The sequence below is a fragment of the Chamaea fasciata genome, unplaced genomic scaffold, assembly GCF_029207755.1.
Source record: "Chamaea fasciata isolate MVZ Bird 193981 ecotype frontalis unplaced genomic scaffold, bChaFas1.0.hap1 SCAF_2, whole genome shotgun sequence".
NCBI classification, from domain to species: domain Eukaryota; kingdom Metazoa; phylum Chordata; class Aves; order Passeriformes; family Sylviidae; genus Chamaea; species Chamaea fasciata.
Window position 1 is genome coordinate 83650430 of NW_027094087.1, and position 19218 is coordinate 83669647.

The 19218-nt window shown below is 37.7% G+C and overlaps 1 protein-coding gene across 2 annotated transcripts in view; it reads right to left on the reverse strand.

Annotated features, from left to right (window-relative positions):
- GABRG3 (gamma-aminobutyric acid type A receptor subunit gamma3) overlaps window positions 1-19218 on the reverse strand; it is a 289194-nt gene that overhangs the window by 7226 nt on the left and 262750 nt on the right. For both annotated transcript variants that reach the window (XM_066176529.1, XM_066176528.1), the window contains one exon: window positions 3627-3779. In XM_066176529.1, the coding sequence (XP_066032626.1) occupies window positions 3627-3779 (153 nt within the window). The remainder of the gene's footprint in view (window positions 1-3626; window positions 3780-19218) is intronic.

Sequence of the window (19218 nt, forward strand, 5' to 3'; positions counted from 1 at the left end):
AAACACCAGCTCAAATCATGCTTGCAGCTGGATTCCTGCTCTCATCATAAACAAGCACTGAGTTTTTGAAATGAGGAAAATTCTCAATTAGCAAAAAATTGCTAGATGCAATTTTACATCCAGCACAGAGGCAAAAAATTTTAAAATGTTAAAATGAGTTTATGGGGATACATACAGAGAGGAAAGAGAAAGGAGGTGCGCCAGATGATAGTTTTGTATTTCTGTACATTTACAAATCAGAATGTATATATGTATATATTAATAAAATGCAGCATCATTATTTTCAAATATAATATCTAGTTTCCATACCCCTAGTTCATTTTATCACCCATGCTAAGGAAATTCAGTTTTTTGAGTGGTTTCAAATGCAAATGTCTTGCCAGATGAAACTGTGAAGTCTCTCACTTTGTGGAGTCCGTATGGCAAACTGCACTTTGCATCTGTTATTGAAATTCACAGTGCTCATGAACTACTTCAACAGAATTTTAGTATCACCTAAGGACAGCTCTGAGGTAAGCTGAATTCAAAATTTTCAGGTAGAAATTGCAAGTGTAAGCTTACAAGCCTCTGTGTAAATACCATTTTGGGATGTTATATTCTCTCAGTAAACATGCTATTTGATATAACAAAAAGCAATGACTCGGTGATCAAATTATGCAGATAAACATAATGCATGAAAACATTCTAACTTTTAGATCATTGGTATAAACAGTTATTTAAAATTATTACCGCTTGAAATCTGCTCATTGGACAAGCATATGCGAAGTGAGGTGGAAGGAGTTTCATTGTTAGAAACTCTTTGGTCAGCAAGGCTAATTTTTTCTTGAGGTTGTGCTGGTGGGACTCTAAGGGAAAGGTCTGCTGCTTTCATGCATGCTATCACTTGTTCATAAAGATAATTCTTCATCTTTCTGGTCTGGCACCTGTTTTGAGTACTTTCTTGGTTTTCTAGTGAATCAAGTAAAGATGAAATGGCAAGGAAAGCAATGTTCATTATTTATTAAATATCATCTGTATCTTTTTTTACATCAATGCATTGCTGGCCTTGATACCCACTGTATCATTTTAAACTGCAGTTTGATCTTGCTCTGTAGTAGCTGCCTGGTTCTATTACATATTATACCCCTTCTGAAAAAGTACAGGGAAACTGGATGAAAACTTCAGTTTAACTTAATTCCCTTCATCTTCAAGGAAAATGACTTATTCTTTTCCAGACCATAACTTTTCTTCAGGGAAAGCTGCCTCTTCAGTTAAAACATTTTGAGATAATTCTGATTTCTAGAGACAATCAGAAACTGCAGAGACATTTTATTTCTCTTTGAATGAAGAGCAGAATAACTCAGGATCAAAAAAATAGTTCTCATCCAGCACTCAAATTTTAGTTCCATTTTCCCCACTGACTCTTCAGGTGGCCTGGAGTTAGTCTTGTGGCCAGTCTGGGCCTTAGTACCTCAAAATGCATGTAAAAAGGGGACTACAATAACAAGATTAAAGAACATTTTAATGTCTCTGGACAGTACTGCTGAAAGAATACTTATGGTCCCAAACCCAAATTATTTTTTTACCAGCATGGAAATATATTAGTTAACATTATTCAGAAAGGAATAAAACCTGTCCTTCATGTAACTGTGAGTATTTACAATAACTTTGGAAATTATTCATTAATTTCAGAGAGTGAAATATTTCCTAGGTGCTAGCCCTTTAATGCAGCTATACTTCGAGAAGTTTTGTTGCACAGAGTCTCTACAATTAATTTCAACTAATCAGTAGGACAATTTCAGCAGTTTGCCTTTGGCTGCATTACTCACAATTTTACCATGTGCCACTACCTAGATGTGGATGTGTGCTGCTGCTGCTCATACAGATTTATAAGTTGCATTATACACCCAGGTCTACCGCAAAATGGGAGCATCTACTTACTGCATCCCAGGAGTCAGCAGGCCTTGCCAATTTGAGAGCAACAGGATTCTGTGCACAAAAAAAGTGACCCAAAAATATTTGAATTTTCTTTAAGAAAAGTTATATTTTAGCCTATGAAATTAAATTCTCAGTTGGAGTTTTAGGAGTGAGTCATGACATCCATAGAGCAGAGCCTTGGAACAACTCATTTTTATGTTCTTACTCCAAATTCATGACTTCAGTATCTGAACGCATTTTTTCCCTGAACTTCCTGCTGACTTAGGAGTGACGTGGAGAGTCACACATTAATGATTAGTGATCTAACATACTTCTGTGTCTAATTATTTGGAAAAATGAGTTGTGTGGTGTGGGGAACCACCCTTAGGTACAGGATATCAAAAATGCTTATGGCAAATCAATTATGCAAAGTGTTAGATGTCTTTTTTCTCTTTTTTCTTCTGCATTAAGGATAACCCAACTGGGTGCTATGTGACTCTCCCCATTCATGGGGCTTCAGACTTCCTGTTAAAAAAGATGGAGAATGGTCAGTCTTTCCTAATCTCCCCTGAGTCACCCAATTGAAGAAGAAAAGAGTTCAGTTTAAGACTTCAGCAGAGAGGTATACTTAGGACCTGTTGCTCAGTTCTCTGCCTATCAGAGGCAAGACTACACAGCCAGGAACAGGCAGTTGTAAACTGCTCTGTTGTCACCTGTGTGTAGTTTTTCTGCTGTCCTGAAGGTGTTACTGGATAACAGAATAACTGAGAGTCTTTGTGTCTATCCTGTTGCTAGAGCTCTGCTGTACTGGCCCTTTGGCACTCACAGGGAGGCTATGAGGGCTGAATATTCCATTCCTATAAAATAACCTCAGAAAAATGGACCTAAATAGTAAAAAACTCCAGGAGAAGGATGCAACGAGGAGCTGGGAATGGTTGAAAGTGGACATGCAAACTTTGACATAGGCTCCTCTTTTTTCCTAGACTGGTGGGTTTCTGAATCAGTTCATATTGGCAGATCTGGCAACCACAATTTGAACTAAGGAATTGTTTTTCCTTTGGCCCTGATGTTTACATACAAATGGCTGTTACATTCCCCTATACCCTTGATGCTGTCAAAATTTGCAGGTTTTCTTATTAAATATTAGAAAAAATTTCTAAGTCTAAGTCAACATTTCTAAGTGTATACTAAAGCTCATTGCCAAAATGCACATTCTGGTCCTGACACAAATGAGTTTCTGGAAATTCTAAACCAGCATAAAACTCCGCAATCTATGAAAAATATCAATTCACCCAGTGTGAAGCTTAACTTCAAGCATGCAAGCTAAAACACTTTGCCTGAGTTAATACTATCATATCCCACAGTTTTCTGTATATATAAGACACAATGCCCAGTGGGGGTGAGTTACAGAAGGGAAGGAAGCCAGCAGTGCAATTAATTAATTCTTAAAAAATGTCACTAAAATATCATGGTGAGAACAAGGAGATGGACATTAATTCAAGAGTTTTATGCAAAATGGGTGGCAGTGTCATCCAACGGGTCAGATTAGTTTACTTTTAATTACCCTGTTACAGGAATAAAACCCAGCAGCCTCGGTAATAAGTAGATCTGGTTCTGCAAGATGTAGTAGTAATATTTCAAAGTATATACCTAGTGGTCTCTTTGAAAGGAAGCTGACATTTTCAAATACTAGTGTAGGAGCATCAGAAAAGGAATTATTAACAACTTACCTAATGCTGTTCTTGCTGGTGTGGCATCTTTTTTGATCCAAAAGGACACCCAGGAAAGAACAACTGTTAATATACAGGGAATGTATGTTTGTATAGTAAAGTATCCCATTCTTCTACTTAAGTCGAAGTATATAGTCATGACTACATAATCACCTGCAATAATAGCACAAAAAGGAAATTCACATTGTAATGGGATACAGACAGTTGTTCACTGACCTGCTAATATTTTAACTTTCACAAAAACACTGCATGTGAAATATTTTTTAAAGTTTCAGCAGCATCTGCACTGTAATTCTCATGTGAAATTTAAGTAAACCTTGCCATTCTAATATCCTTAAATTTTAGGTCTCTGTGAAAATTATGTATTTGACAGGCAGAGCTTCTCAGCAATCATTCTGGATGAGTAAAGTTTTGAAAGGCATCTTGAATTTCCAGACTTGGTATTCCTGGTATATCTTCATGGCCACAAATGTGAAAGTACTGTCGCTCACCAGATTCTGTGAACACTGCACACAAAATCCTTGCTTCTGCAAGCTGTTACTTCTGTGCCCTAATTTCAGGTTTGAGTGACTTCTGTTATCTTCTTTGGAGATATGAATCTGAAAATAGGGGTCTTTATGGCAAATGTAACATGCACATGAGTATGCCTTTACAGAAAAAGTCATTAATAGACACTAGAGCTCAATGCTGGCATTTCAAAACAGTTGTGGCCATTTGTGGTATTTTCAGAAGGTCAGTCTGAACACAAAGTTTATTATTTTGCTCTATAGAAAATCATACATGCAAGGAATCAGTAAGAAGGTTAGTTTATCTCACATTATATGGTTTTTTTACTATACCTATTCTGCTATCCCTTGTGATTCCACGGGGGATAATAATCTGCCCCTCCCTCTCTCCTCAGTAGAGGCTACTGACCTTATCACCTCTGCCCTACTAACAGCTCTCTCAGCCTTATAGCTGTTAACTTTTTCTCTCAGACAGTCATGGTGAACAACAGTAATAAAACTGAACTGGGAGTGATTTCTGTACTTCACCTAAAGTAGGTTGCTTGCATTTCAGATGTAAAGGAGAGTTTATATGCCAGAGAATTTTTATGCGGTTTTGTCTGACTGTGTCAGATTTGGCCTAATAAATTTTATGGCTTCTTGTTACAAACCTTAACTTTCCAGAGTATGGTATTTGCTGAAGGCATCATTTGCAATAGTTAAGTGATTCTGTCCTGTTACAGCAGACCATCAGAAGAATGAAGAAATTGGAAACATATAAAGATTAATCCCCCAAGGAATGTACATGGAACTTCCCAAGCAGAAGCACAATGGGTTTATTAGTTGAGGCAAATTAAAGCTTAATCATCTAGTAACAGAGGGCATATAAACAAATGCATTTCACACAGTGGATAATTTGACTACAGCTAAATATTATATAGAAAAGAAACTAATTCAGTAAGAACAACTTTCATCCAAAGCATCTCTGAAGTCACTGTAAAATCAATGAATTACCATACGTTAGAAAGTTAAAGGTAAATAAAAATCTCATGATGGGAATGTGTGAAAAGGAGAAGTTCCTATATGTAAGGTACATCAATTTGAGATATATTTGGAAGAGGTTGACAAGCCTGTGAATGTTTCCATAATGTTTCTGTTAGATGAAAGCATACATTTTCACAAGATATGTGCCAGTGAAAACTGTGTGACCCCAAGAAACTGGAAAGTCATTTTAGAAGCTGTGCTTATAGAGCTTGCTGTGGTTACAGCTAGGAGGTATTGCAGTACATCATGACATAGTGAGCCTTGTGGGTTTTACTATAGGCTAAGGGGTATTGTCATTCCACTGATCCTCAGCAGTTTTCTCTGTGCAGAGAATGGCACCAGGGAATTGATGCAGCTTAGTAACCACAGGTGCTGCTGGCTTACTGTTTGGCTGGTTTGCCTCAATGAAGAAAGACTTACACCCAGCAACTGAGATAATTTCATAAAAGCAGATGTAAAGAGTCAGGTGGAGTGTAAACCAGTGCTTCTACTAATATGAACAAACTGAAAAGCATGGAAGAAATGTTAATGAGTCAAACATTTTCTGTTAAGGTAGAGGAATGAGTGAAAAATGAAATAAAAGACTCTATAGGAAACGTGTCAAGTTTTTCCATTTCCTTTACTTAGTTCCTGTATCTAGAACTGTGTGTTTATGGATGAGCTGCCTGAGAATGGTATGAAGTCAAGCACAATCTGCACACCTCCATTGTGTATAGCGATATATGATACACACAATTCCAGTACCCACACAGGTCACTGCTCCTCTCAGTAGCGTGGTCGTGATACCCAGCACAGCAACCGAGAGTAGGAGTAGATACTGCACTGTAAGATACTGGGAAAGTAATAGTCTCTGCTTCCAAGGCCTTTGACAAAAATAAACCTGATAAACATGAGAGTGGGAGAAAACTATGGCATGTAAAATGACGTAGGGATTCCATCATCACAATTAGTCATTCACTGATTTACTGTCTTTCAGGCAGGATTCATTTCCTGTGATTTTAAATATCTAGAAGGAAAATTCTACAGATGACCTGCACTCTGTGGCCTCCTTTCTACACTTAATGAAAGGAAATTGGTACTTTCAGTTTATGACTTGTCTTATCTGCTTTACAGGCATATTTTAGAAGGTGAATGTATTCAAAATATTTCCATTTCTCTCCTGTGATTAAAAAACAAGGGCGGGGAGCTGAGATGTGGACAAAAACAATGTAGACGCTTGCAGATTATACAAGGAGTTAACAACACCCCTTGATTCCATGCTGATACCTAAATTGGGCTACTCCTGTGAGGATGCTAAGGTTATTTTATTTAAATATAATTACCTTCTTGATGTTTTAAAGAGTGTTTTAGTTATTTTCCTCTTTTTTATCCAGTTAAAGTTGATGTCTTCATCCTTTAGGATATGTACAACTCTTCTGCTTGTTCCTCGGTTCTCCTTCCTTCCTTCCTTCCTGCCTGCCTACCTGCCTGCCTGCCTGCCTTCTTGCCCCCCTCCCTCCCTCCCTTTAAGTAAAGGAACTCTGACTTTGTAAATTCCCATGTATCCAACAAGGACCCATAGATGTGTAACAAGCAGCCAATGAAGATGAAATCATACATCCATTTATCTATCCACTAGTTTTTGAGATCCACAGATGTTGTCACAATGAAGAAGGCAAACCCAGCCATATAGGCAGCAGCTGTGCATAAGGTCTTGTGTGCTGTACCCTCTTTGCTGCTGTGTGTTTAAGGGAACACACTGACACATAATATACCAGGCAATTTTCTTCACTGGAACTAGTGTCACAAAGAGGAAGTAAGAGGAGAATTTGCTGTTTCTCCTACAGCACTCAAACCATGCTTAGAGATGATGTAGTTCTGAGATAATGCATACTGCTGACAACGTTTGTAGGAGGAAGAAGTCACCATTCTTGAAATTCAGAGCCCCAACTGAATGCACCAGTGTTGTGTCTGCTCTCAGAGGAAAGCATGCTTCTGTACAATATATACTGAATGATTTTTTTAATAGCTAGGGTAAATTAAAATGTTCAGCTAAATTACCGCGTCAGTTCTATCCTCAGCCAAGTCAACTTCTATTGAGATTATTGGATTCTATCTTTACATTCAAGAGCCACATTACATACAAGAATATGTGCCGTATCTACTTTCCTTACTGCATTACTCCAAACTGCATGCTGCTGCTGCTGCTGCTGATGATGATGGGGATGATTATATTATTCTTCATATTATTCCTTCCGGAAGTAAATATTCTCTATGTATCTGAAAGCACTGCATGCACATGAAAGAAAAGTAGCCATGGTACACATATTTCTTTCTCTATACACACAAAATCATCTGTGGAAAGAAACTCTCCTCTCTTCTGAAAGACTCTCTTCTGGGATACAACTCATTCTGTCCATCCTGCAGTCATGCACAACCCAGAGGGAGGGAAAATCTTTCAAGAAGTCTGCTCAGTTCCTCCTTGCACATTTGGGAGCCTTCAGAGCCCCACTGCTGTTCCTGCCACTGCAAGAAGGGGAGCTGGGGCTCATTGTATGACAAGGCAAGATGGAAAAAGTGTCCTTCCAAACTGCATGTCATTACACCAGTGCACTTGGTTTGAAAGTAATCACGCAGTGGTTGCCTAGCGAAGGACCACTGGAATAACTAATACCAAGAAAATTCAATTTAAAACCCAGAGAGGAATTCTACCTTTTAACAAATAATATTCCCAGGAAGGCAAACTAACTTTGAATGAAATGATCAGCCATTAGTTCACTGAAATATTGAAAATTATCTCGAGGCAAAGTAGAGAATGATCAGTTTTCTATAAAGGAAGCAAAACGTGCACTTTTAGGCAACAAATCTGCAGTAATTGAAATAGTGTAGCAACACTTCCCATGAAACCAAGATGACTGCTGGCTGTGACCCATAGGACTTATATTAGCCTAAGTTTCTAGTTTGAAAGTAGGACACTGTTTAGAACAATAATGATTTCCCATATAATAACGGCTGTGGATTTTAATGAACAAAATTAAATCAAAGCAATTTTTTTTGACTTTTGAAGACTAAGGGTCTGTGTGCCTGATTTGCTAGAATTTTGCCTATGTTGCACCAAGAACAGCCCCCTTGAGGGTAAAATGACTGAGCAGAATGCAACTGGGTATTTTATTAAAAATAAATAAAATTATAAAAATACAAAATTATATACTGGAAATAATTTATTTACTCAAACTACACTATACTATCTTATGTCACATTTTCATTCATCTTTCCATTACACTCTGAGGTTGACAATTAACTTAGAAAAAATATAAAAATTATGAACTTTATAAAGACTGAAAAATGAAGGTACAAAGCATACATAGAGGAGACTCAACAGGTGAATGAAGGATATGTGCCAGTTGTCAATCACTAGAACTGCAGAATAATGAAGAGCGGCAGAGTTTATCCATGCTACTACAAGAGTTTGATTTTAGAAGAAAGCCCTAGTCATTAAAATGAGGAGTCACACTGTGTGCCACAAGTGTTACTTTGTTGATCAGCAAGACCACAGAGACTGAATCATCTTCCTCATTATCTTAATAAATCAAATTTAGCAAACTCACTTTACAATCGGCAGTGCTTTTCTATTTTTTATTTTTTTCATTTGGAAGCTAAAAGAAGATCTTATTTAATCTTTCCATTAACTATTCATGTCACTCTGAACCTGTTTTCTGATCTTTGGTTCCTTTCTTGGGCTAGTTTTTCTTCTTTCTTAGTAAGTTGAAAGTTTTATAGTCAGTATGTACAGAAGTTTCTGCAAAATGTTCACCAGAGAGGTTTATTGGAAGAGATGCATGTGGAATTGGAAGTGAATCTGTTGTGGCAGTGCTGGTGCCAACTGAGAATGTGCAAGTTTCAGGTTCAAGACATGGCTCCAGATTCTGCACTGGCTGGAAAAAATATCTCATTTCAAAGTCAGGCAGAAACACAGGCAGTGTTACAAAACCCAACTTTATCTGCCTAATTTAGATAATGGGATTGTTCAGCCTTGAAAAGAGAAGGCTTCTGAAGATCTAATTGCAGCCTTCCAATACCTGAAGGTAGCCTACAAGAAAAATGGAGACTTTTCATGAGCATGTAGTGACAGAACAAGTAGGAATGGATTCAAACTGAAAGAAAGCACTCTTAGTTTAGATATCAGGAAAAATTCTTTACTGTGAAGGTGGTGCGACACTGAAAAAGGTAAAAACAGGGTTTTGCAGTTCTTTTGAAGAAAATGGTAGGACAAATGAGTATCAAGAAAGTTTCATTAAAAATGCCTTTATCTTTTTCAGCATCATTATAAATAATGAAGAAATGCTGAGGACTTATTGCAGGCTTATTCTGACTCCTTCAAAATGTGTCAGACAACAAAGAGTTTTCATTGGTGGGAACAATTTTTGCTCTACAGTAGTCTAGGACAAATGCTTCCAAGACAAAAAGAAGAACAAAATGATCAGGGTCATGCTGCCACTTAAGGGTTAGTCTTAGATTCCCCTGTGCTGCTTTGGTATTTAGGTATTCCACAGTGACACCTGGATATTGTGCTTGGATGGGAGCAGAAAATGATATTTACACCTTATCCCACGTAAGTGTTCTTGGAGTAGTAACAGGCATGGCTACAGTAATACATTTTCTGCTTAAGCTGCATGTTTAGCCTCACAAAAGATGCATACAGGGCTTCAGAGGTGTAATTTTTACATGTATTGCCATAGTAGCAATGTGACTAGATGTCTAGTCATAGGCAAGGATCTTAGGCAATGTCAAAAAAGCTTTCTGTCCCCCAAAGATCTCTGGTTTTGAGTTCATAATTGCCTTTGGCATTATCAGGATGTGTCTGTGTGTGTCTGTGTGCATGTACTAGAGCAGTGTAGCCCAGATTTAGCTTTCAGCTCTTACACTTGAAAAGCAAGTTTTTAAGAAACACCTTCATACCATGATGCCAAATCATTGCTAAAGTTTCCCATTATCATAGACAAATTACTGTACCAGTACACAGTGGATAAAAACCTCAAGACACCAACTAAACCTAATAGCACTGTTTGTGCCTGTAGAAATCATGTTCAATCAAGTATACATATATGTATTAGCATGCATAATAAAAATCAAGTATTGTTACATTATAATGTGAAAAACAAAGACCAGGTCCCAGGTTTTCTCAAGGCAAAAGAATTATTAAAGTCAAGTTAGACCAAGATGTCTTCCCAGTCTGGCAGAACCACGAGATATGTTGGGTTTGTTGTCTTGTGTATTATCAAGAATATGATATCAAGAAATATATTTTTACTTGAGGCTATCAATTTTTTTAGCACCATAAAATAATTTACATTTTTCTCTTTCTTCTTCCTTGGATGCTGAACTTACATTTTCTTTGATGCAAGCAGCATTTTCGAAATAGTTTTGTAAAATGAACTTTAAAAGCCTGCATTTAAAAGTTAACAACTATATTTTCAGAACATAAAGTTATTACATCCTCTGATTTTGGCACTTATTATTGAATCTGGAGAATAACTGGATTTGTTTGAAGTTCTAGCTTTATATTGATCGTTTTTTCCCCAGAATCACTGGCATACATATGTTGTATACTAGAACTTTTCATGAAATTAAATAAGCAAAAGACTCAATTTTTTAAGACTTTAATTGTGCACCAGAGTAATCTGAAACCTATTAGTCAGTATTTCTTGTGCCCTAAACACTTCTTTATGTGCCATGGACAGTTGAAACTGACAGTTTCAAAGACAGTTACTTTTGATTCAACTGCAATCATTCCGCTCTCCATGTCCCACATTTTCTGTTAAGTCTCTGGGATACTTTGAATGTACTCAGGAGATGAACCAAGGTCCATGAATAAAATTGACCTCCAGAAAAAAAATTAAAAGAATAGAAGTGTCATGGATTTTGTAAAGAGCATATTATTCTATTCCATCTGGGTGGATCAGAATTGCTTATCTTTGCCCAAATGGGTCAGTGTCACTTATCAGATGGTGGAGTGCTACTTATCTCTCTTCATTGTTTCACTACTTCCATGGGAATGTCTTCTGCTAATGGACCATTAGGAGCTCATCAATGACATTACACATTACAGTGCACTATTGTAAGCTGCTCCACACAGGGAGGAGGAGCCAAACCATCTTAACCTAGATAAAAAGGAGCCACAGTCCCACTAGGGATCCAGTTTTACCACCGAATCCCTGGAGGAAGACCGGACCCATCTCACCATTACTGGACCCTTTTTCTTCAACGGGACCATCTCTACTCCAACAGAACCACATCTGCCACTCCAGGAGGGCTTACTTTGGACTGCTTCCAACACCCTGATCAACAGGGTGTCAGGTTGCATTTCTGACTCTGTCAGGGTTTTCTAGGATTTCTTGTTTGTTTATTTGTCTGCTTATTCTTCTGTACTACAACATCTGTATTTTTATATCCCTAGTAAAGAACTGCTATACCTATTCCCAAAGTCTTTGCCTGACAGCCTTTTAATTACAAATTTATGATAATTTGGAAAGGGGGGGAGGGGCTTACGTTTTAAGGGAGACTCCAACCCTCCCTGGCAGATACCTGTCTATCTAAACCAAGACAAGAAGGTTTGAAAAAAACACAACTTACTAGTATTTTAGCATTTGGTGGCATGATCAAGACTCTTTTATTTGTATACTTACATGTTTATATATTATGTAATCTGTCTTGCAAAATACAGCTATTCTGTCTTCCCAGATGTAACTACTGTATATAAAGCTCTCCTCCCACTAAACCATGTGAAGCTGTAGCATGTTATTCATCTATGGGGTATTATGAGCACCAGCATTGTTCTCAGGATGTTCAGGCCTATTAACTTTAGACACAATGACATTTTCATTTTGCAACATGAAGTATCATTTCAACTTTGAAATATGGAACCACTGAAAAAAAAGGGATTTTAATTTGGGTGTTGTAAGGTAAAGTAATATTGCAAAATGCAGTTTCATCCAGCCACATAATGGGAATAAAAATATATAATATCATAAGCGAACTTTGATCCATGATTACCAGTCTAGTTCAATTTCTGCCTTATCAGTAGAAAATTTACACACATAATCTCTATTTGAATTAATGTATCAATCTGAGAGAAAATCAATATACAAATACGGTGCAGCATGGCATGATCCATTACTCACTATTCTTAAGAAGTCTTGCTATTTTCCATACATAAGTTTTTTTCTGTGTTTGAAGAATAGAAGCGAACAGTAGCAGATGAAGTAAAAACAATAATAAATTACCATAGCTGCTGATGTCAGTGAAAGTAAATGAAGGATCAGAGTGAAAATGAATGACTTTTATGTAGGAATCTTTTCCTGAGAGGGTTTATTGATGAGCTGCACAATGCTTTTTGAACAGAATATTTTTTCACACTCCACAGAGCATCAAATACTGTAGCACATGTGAGGATACACAACATTAATGACTCTCGCTTTCCCTTTGCTCTTAAAAAGCCCAGAGAACCCCCAGTTTCATGACATTTGTCAATGTCGATCACTTCTCATTTATTTCTAGTATTGAAATTCATACTCACAAGAGCTGTTTGTGGGAGGAGGTGCATTGTGTTGCAGTTTGTTACACAGTCCCACGGGACTGGATTTGGTGGACACGTAATTTCCAAGCCAGTTTAAATAGTTTTTAATAAGCCACCAAAAAATCCCATGTTAACATTTTCAAATGAAATGCTTTTTTTTTCTTCCTCAGGATTTATTTTTGCACATAAAATAAAGAAAAACCCCAAACAAAAAACCCATTTTGTTTGATCTGATATACTAGAATAGATCTATTTTTAGATAATATAATAGAATATATCTATTATTATTGTTATTATTATTATCTATTAATTATAATAAATCTATTATTATTATCTATTTTTTGCTTAAGAAAAATGTTCATGATTTTGGCCTTATCCACAATCATTGTGACTGCATTATATATTACTATGACATCTTTTATGTAATCATGGAATGGAGTAGCCTGTTTCTTTCTATCTGTACTGACATCTACTCCACCTCAACTGTCCCTAACATACACTCTTGTTGATGGCTTTAAACAGTATGTCACTGTTGGAAGCCCTTTCCCTGTTGGTCATGCCATGTTCTGAGAGAGACTACAGTGATTATTTGGCTGCATTTTCTGAATGGTATGAGCTTTTTCTGAAGTAAGCACGGCTGCAAACCCCAAAGTTATTGATAAAGTAGAACATCTTTTAGAAAGGTGTTCTATCTTTATTTTAAGAAATTCCAGCAGTAGAGTTTCACTATGAGCTTTGAAGTTCTTTCAATGCCTAGTTATTCTCACTGGTCAAAACAGGTGAGTCTGTTTTAGCTGAGTGAGTTTTTAAACTGAGACGTAGTCTGCAGCCATCTAGCATCAACTCAGACCTTAAGCCTTAGTGTATCTTTGCTAGACTGCTGAAGCATTTTTAGCCTGTTTTGCTTCTCTCATGCAGGCATTTAGTAATCTACTACCCTTTATCCATCAAGATAAACACTTATGATCTCTTAACAAGAGGAATCATTTTCAGTCTCTGATAAACCTTCTGTCTCTTTCATGAACTCCACAACTTTTCAAAATAATTTTTGAAGTGCAGCCGTCAGAATTAGATCTGAATTCAATAGCAGCTGCATTAATTCCCAAACCAAGACAATAACATATACACATAATATAAATATCCTTTTTCTAGAAAATAGAAATATAGATAGAAATATAGAAATATATATAGAAATATATATTTTCTAGAAAATTCTTTTTCTAGAAAATGTGTTCTCTGAACACATATGCAAAACCTGTGCTTGGTACGTTGGCCATACCTTCAAACAAGGAGTATATTTTGAAATAACTATTAATTCACAAGAATGATTACATAGCCTTAAATCTGTAGCATCCAGATTGGCAGGTGTCCAATTCTGGAAAAGTAAAATCATTAGGTTTCCATCCTAAGTACCTGCTTCCAACTTGAATACAAGTTCTGAAGTGCAGAAATACATATTGTCACTTTCATCTAGGCTGCAGAGCTACCTGACTTGCAGGTACTAATGATCATTCCCTCAATCTTTATGTCACTTATAAGCTTAAAAAATCTCAATGCAATTATTGCTTCTCTGTCAGTAAAATAAGTATTAAGTAGCGCCAAGCCAAAAGATGTAGTATCTCAACAGAAAGTCCGGGCGAATAATGTTTTTTCTAGTTATGTCATAAATCTTTCCAAGTCGTCAAAATTTGGTAATTTGATATGTGACACTGATTTTCTTGTCATTCTAGCTTCTTAATCAAAATGTCATACTGCATCATGTGAGATGTCTTACAAATGTATGTTATATCACCAGAAATGTATAAACCCAGAAGATGATACTGAGCTAGTTTGACAGCAGTTATTTTCGATGAATTAATTTTTATTGGTGATAATTATATTACCCCCTACATTTGTATGAATCAATTCCAGGATCAGCTGTTCCATAACTTTGCTCAAGAGCAATGTCAAGATGAAAAAAACATAAATACTTTGGTAATTTTATTTAGATTTCTGAAACTGTTGGAAGGAGGGGAAAAAAAGGTTTATCCGCCCTCAAGCCCTCAGGCCTTTGTCAGCTCTTCAAACTATTACTCTCAAGTTATCAAAGGATATGTTAAGCAAAGAAAGAATTAATGAAGAGATCGTGCTGGGGAAGTGACTGGTAACATTGGAATGGAATGGAATGGAATGGAATGGAATGGAATGGAATGGAATGGAATGGAATGGAATGGAATGGAATGGAATAAGATTGTTTTGGTTAGAAGGGACCTACAACAATCATCTAATCCAATTCCCTAGCCACTTCAGGACTGACCAGAGGTTAAAGCCTGGTATTAAGGCTATTTTTCAAATAACTGCTAAACACTGAGATGCTTGGGGCTCTAAGCACGTCTTTAGGAAGCCTGTTCCAGTGTTTTATCACCCTCTCAGTAAAGAAATCCTTGCTAACGTCCGATCTGGCACAACTTTAAACCATTCCCATGTGTCCTATCACTAAAACCAGGAGGAAGAGCTCAGAACATGCCTCTGCACTTCCTCTCCCCAGGAAGCTGCTGAGGGCAATGAAATCACCACTTTGTCTCCTTTTCTCCAAATTAGACAAACCCAAAGTCCCCATCTGCTCCTCACAGGACATGCCTTCCAGCCCTCTCACCAGCTTTGTTGCCCTCCTCTGCATGCATTCAAAGACTTTCAAATCTCTGTTACATTGCAGTCTTTGTTTTCCACAAGAGATATTGATTACTTGCATTAAAAGAAAAGCTAGAATTGGTTTATCTTTTATAGTCTAACTTTCTAACTCACATCAAATTGCTGTATGCTGGAGAAAATGCCATTTTATTTAAGAAATAGTGAAGGCAAAGGTTGAAAGTTTCCAAGGAATGCTAGCATTTGTAGAAGGAGCTTTCTAGCATAGTCTTTCAGATTAAAGCCATCTGGGAATGGTATTTCCCACTTCACCCTATACATAGATATGGGGTTTTTCCTACAAAGGTATTTGGCAATCTGTAACAAAGGCAAGCTTGCATTCTGTGTGCTGTCTTATCTGGTAGAATAAAGAAAAAATACTGATCTGTATGCAGTCACTAATTCACTTCCAAGACATTTGACAGTTGGAGAAAAATAATGCTACTTCTGAGCGTTATTTTAGCTCCTTTGCCTACTCAAGGCTTTCTAACTAAATTACTATCATTCTTTCGTTCTCTTTTGTCTTCAAGTTTCCTTGATATCACCTTTTCAAACATATATTCACAATCAGGCCATGAGTATTACCTTTATTAATTTCCTCAGCTTACACCTCTGGTATAATGTAATGTTGTTTTTTTTTTTCCTTCACATTCTCTAGTGCATTTGTTCCCACGTGCTATTAATAAATTAATTTTATGGTTAAAAATATGCTCCCTTTTTTCTCATTTCTACTAGTCGTTTTTCTTTCTTGCACTGTCCTCCTGGATTGTCTAGTCATTCTGCCTGGTACTTCTGAGTTCCTTTGTGAGGAATGAAAAAGTCAGCCTAAATCTCTTCCAAATCCAGCTACCTCTCATCTGTTCATCTCTATTTATGAATAATATTTTTCATTTCTGAACTCTGTGCTTAAACTTTCACTTGCTTTAATCAGAAGTTTTCTCTTATTTTAGTTCGACTGGAAGTAAACTTGGCCTTAACCTGCCAATAATGTTAACTTAAAATTGTTAAAGTCACAAAATCAGCCCAATCAACTCTTGATATCCCTCCCCTTGCTGTCTCCAGGGAATTGCTGTGAATATTAACTAATTCCCTTTATCTGATATTCTGAAGTGGGAAATATTTAACTTACAGAACAACAACATGCATTGATTTTTAACAGGTACTCTCAAATTGTCAGAAAAACTACCAATGCTCTCCCTGTGGCAAAAGAAGATATAGAGCTGTTTTCCCTAAGTACCATTCAGTAACACTTTTAAATAGGTCTCTTCACATTTGGGCAAGAGCCCACATCTTTTTACATCATCTCTGCATGACCTGAAAAAGGACAAGTGACCACAAAGAACTGCAGAGAGGAGAAAGTACTCCTGAAAAGGACTTTTAAAGAAAGGCATGGGAACATGGAAAATGCTTCGGTAACACAAAGTTGATGTTTCATTCACAAGTCACAGTTGTAGAATAGAGCAACTGTAGTGAAGAATGATATCAATATCCATTGATGCCAGAAGTTAATTATTTTTTGCCAAACAAAACCAAAATGTTTTCTGTATAGCAAAGCCAGACCAAACTTTGGATTTCTTTTTCAACTCTGCTAACTTTTTGAAGAGCATATGGTAGTGTCTTAGATTCTTACTTCATGGATTCCAGTTTTCCTCAATTTATGCAATTATCTTAAAATGTATGAGTTTTGGGAGGGAGTGGAGTGGCCTTATGCACTTCAATGGATGAATCACCACTTATTCATAGGGGCCTGGTTGAAGAAGACTGTACGTCAGATATGTGCAAATTAAAAGAGAACATAAGATAAACTCTGGCTGTAACACTACAAAGCTGGAAATTCAGAAACTTGAACCAGCTGTAAGAGGAGAACAGTTTGGGAATGGATAAATATGGCATTTATTTTTTGACTATTTAATGCCTGGGCTGCTGTGGCAGTTAAAGTTGCAGTCAGCAGACAGAAGCCAAGAACAGAGCGTATGGTTTAAAGTCCAAAATCATGGGATCACAGAATAGTTTGGATTGGAAGACACCTTAAAGACCATCTAGTTCCAGCCCTCCTTCCATGGGCAGGAACACCTTCTACTAGAACAAAGCCCCATTCAACATGGCCTTCAACACTTTCAGGGACAGGGCATCCACAGCTTCTCTGGACAACCTGTTCCAGTGCTGGTCATCTTCACAGTAAAGACTGTCTCCCTTATATCTAATCTAAACCTAAAATCCTCTCATCAGCCCCTCTGACCACATTGAAATCCTTCTTCCTCTCCTAATGTAATCCTGCCTTTTCCCTCTTCAGTCTGCAGAGTCATGAAGTGGTTCTGCAAAAGCACCTTAACCTGTGCCTGTTCCTGGTCCTTGCCCTAGCAAGCACCCATTTTTCTGCATTATTGATGCCCTCCCTCCTATTTGTGCTGCCAGGCAGGTTTTGGCTGCTTGTCTGTGGGGCTGTGTGTCCACTGCAGACTGTCCTTGGAACCAGCTATCTAACTCCTTCTCAGCCTCCCTGATGTTACATAAGTCTGCTGCCTGTCCCTGTCCCAGGAGAATGTTCCAGGCCCTACCCACACACTGAGGTCCACACTGCTACCTCTCCCCTCAGCAGTTCAGTGTGGGTGGACACATTAGCCAGCATGGGGATAGATGAGGCAGAGTCTTTGGGGCAGCCCCTGCCGTATCTCCTGGCCCCACTCATGCCTCATCAGCCACTCCTCTGCGAGTTGCCAGCTCCTGGCCATTCTCAGGAATCCCCCAGGTTTCCTTGGCTCAGGAAATGCCCCCCTCTATGCCAATATCCCCTGCTCCCCTGCAGAACATGCCTGCACCAAAGCTGCTCACCTCAGGGAGTCTGTGAAAGATTACATTTTCATGCATGTTTGGTTGAAGGAGCCAAGTCTGGTTCACTCATGTGAAAGGACTGAGTTAAAAGTTTGAAGACCTACACAGGTGGAATGGTTATGGAAAGGCTGGAGGCTGGCAGCTCATAATAGTTGTGTATCACTGGTTGTACTGCTTGTTTTCAGCATGAACAGCCTTCCTTGCTGTGCCTTGCAGGCCTGGGACTTGTAATCATGTCCTGCCTTCATTAAATAACTGGATGTGAATCCAGCCCAGCAAACATTTTGTGTTGATGGTAGCTTAAATATTTGGTAGCACTTTCCAAAGCTCTTCACTCGTTTGTGAATCAGTGAGGTACAGATATCTAAGTCACTTATGCCATGTATTTACCAGGTAATTGGATGAGCATGAGGGAGGCTTTAAGCACAGCATGTTCTGGCACCAGCCCACACTGCCGCTATAGGAAGGCCTTGTTAACACTGATAGGTTTCCAATTTTAGTGGGATCACTTTGGGACCACTACTACTGTGCATCTGCAGCATAGGTTCCCCATGGCTATCTGTACTCCACAGATTGACCAACACACCCTTTTTAGAGTTTTCTCCTATAAACACTAGTTTTAAATAAGTAAACAGAATCTGTTAGTACTGGTAATCTAATGCAAAGAGTACAGGACTTAGATTCCATATTTCACTCAAATTACTTTTTCTGAAGAAGAGAGTGTAGGAATGTTTCAATTTTTGGAGGTTTTAGGACTGCAAAAATGAAGTGTTTGATGTGGTACCTGAGGGGCAGCCAAAAAATTTCTTTTGCAGTGTTAATTTAAGCTTCTGATTTATATTTTTTTTCACAGCCAGCAGTCTCTGCCCTGAGCTTGGCTTCCACAGATGAATCTGAATGCAACATGGGGAAAAAAATCACATGCACAAAATGGTAACAGCATAGAAATAACTAGCTGGGGAAGATATGATTCAGACCTGTGAAAAGTAAACTCAGGAATTTAAAGGTT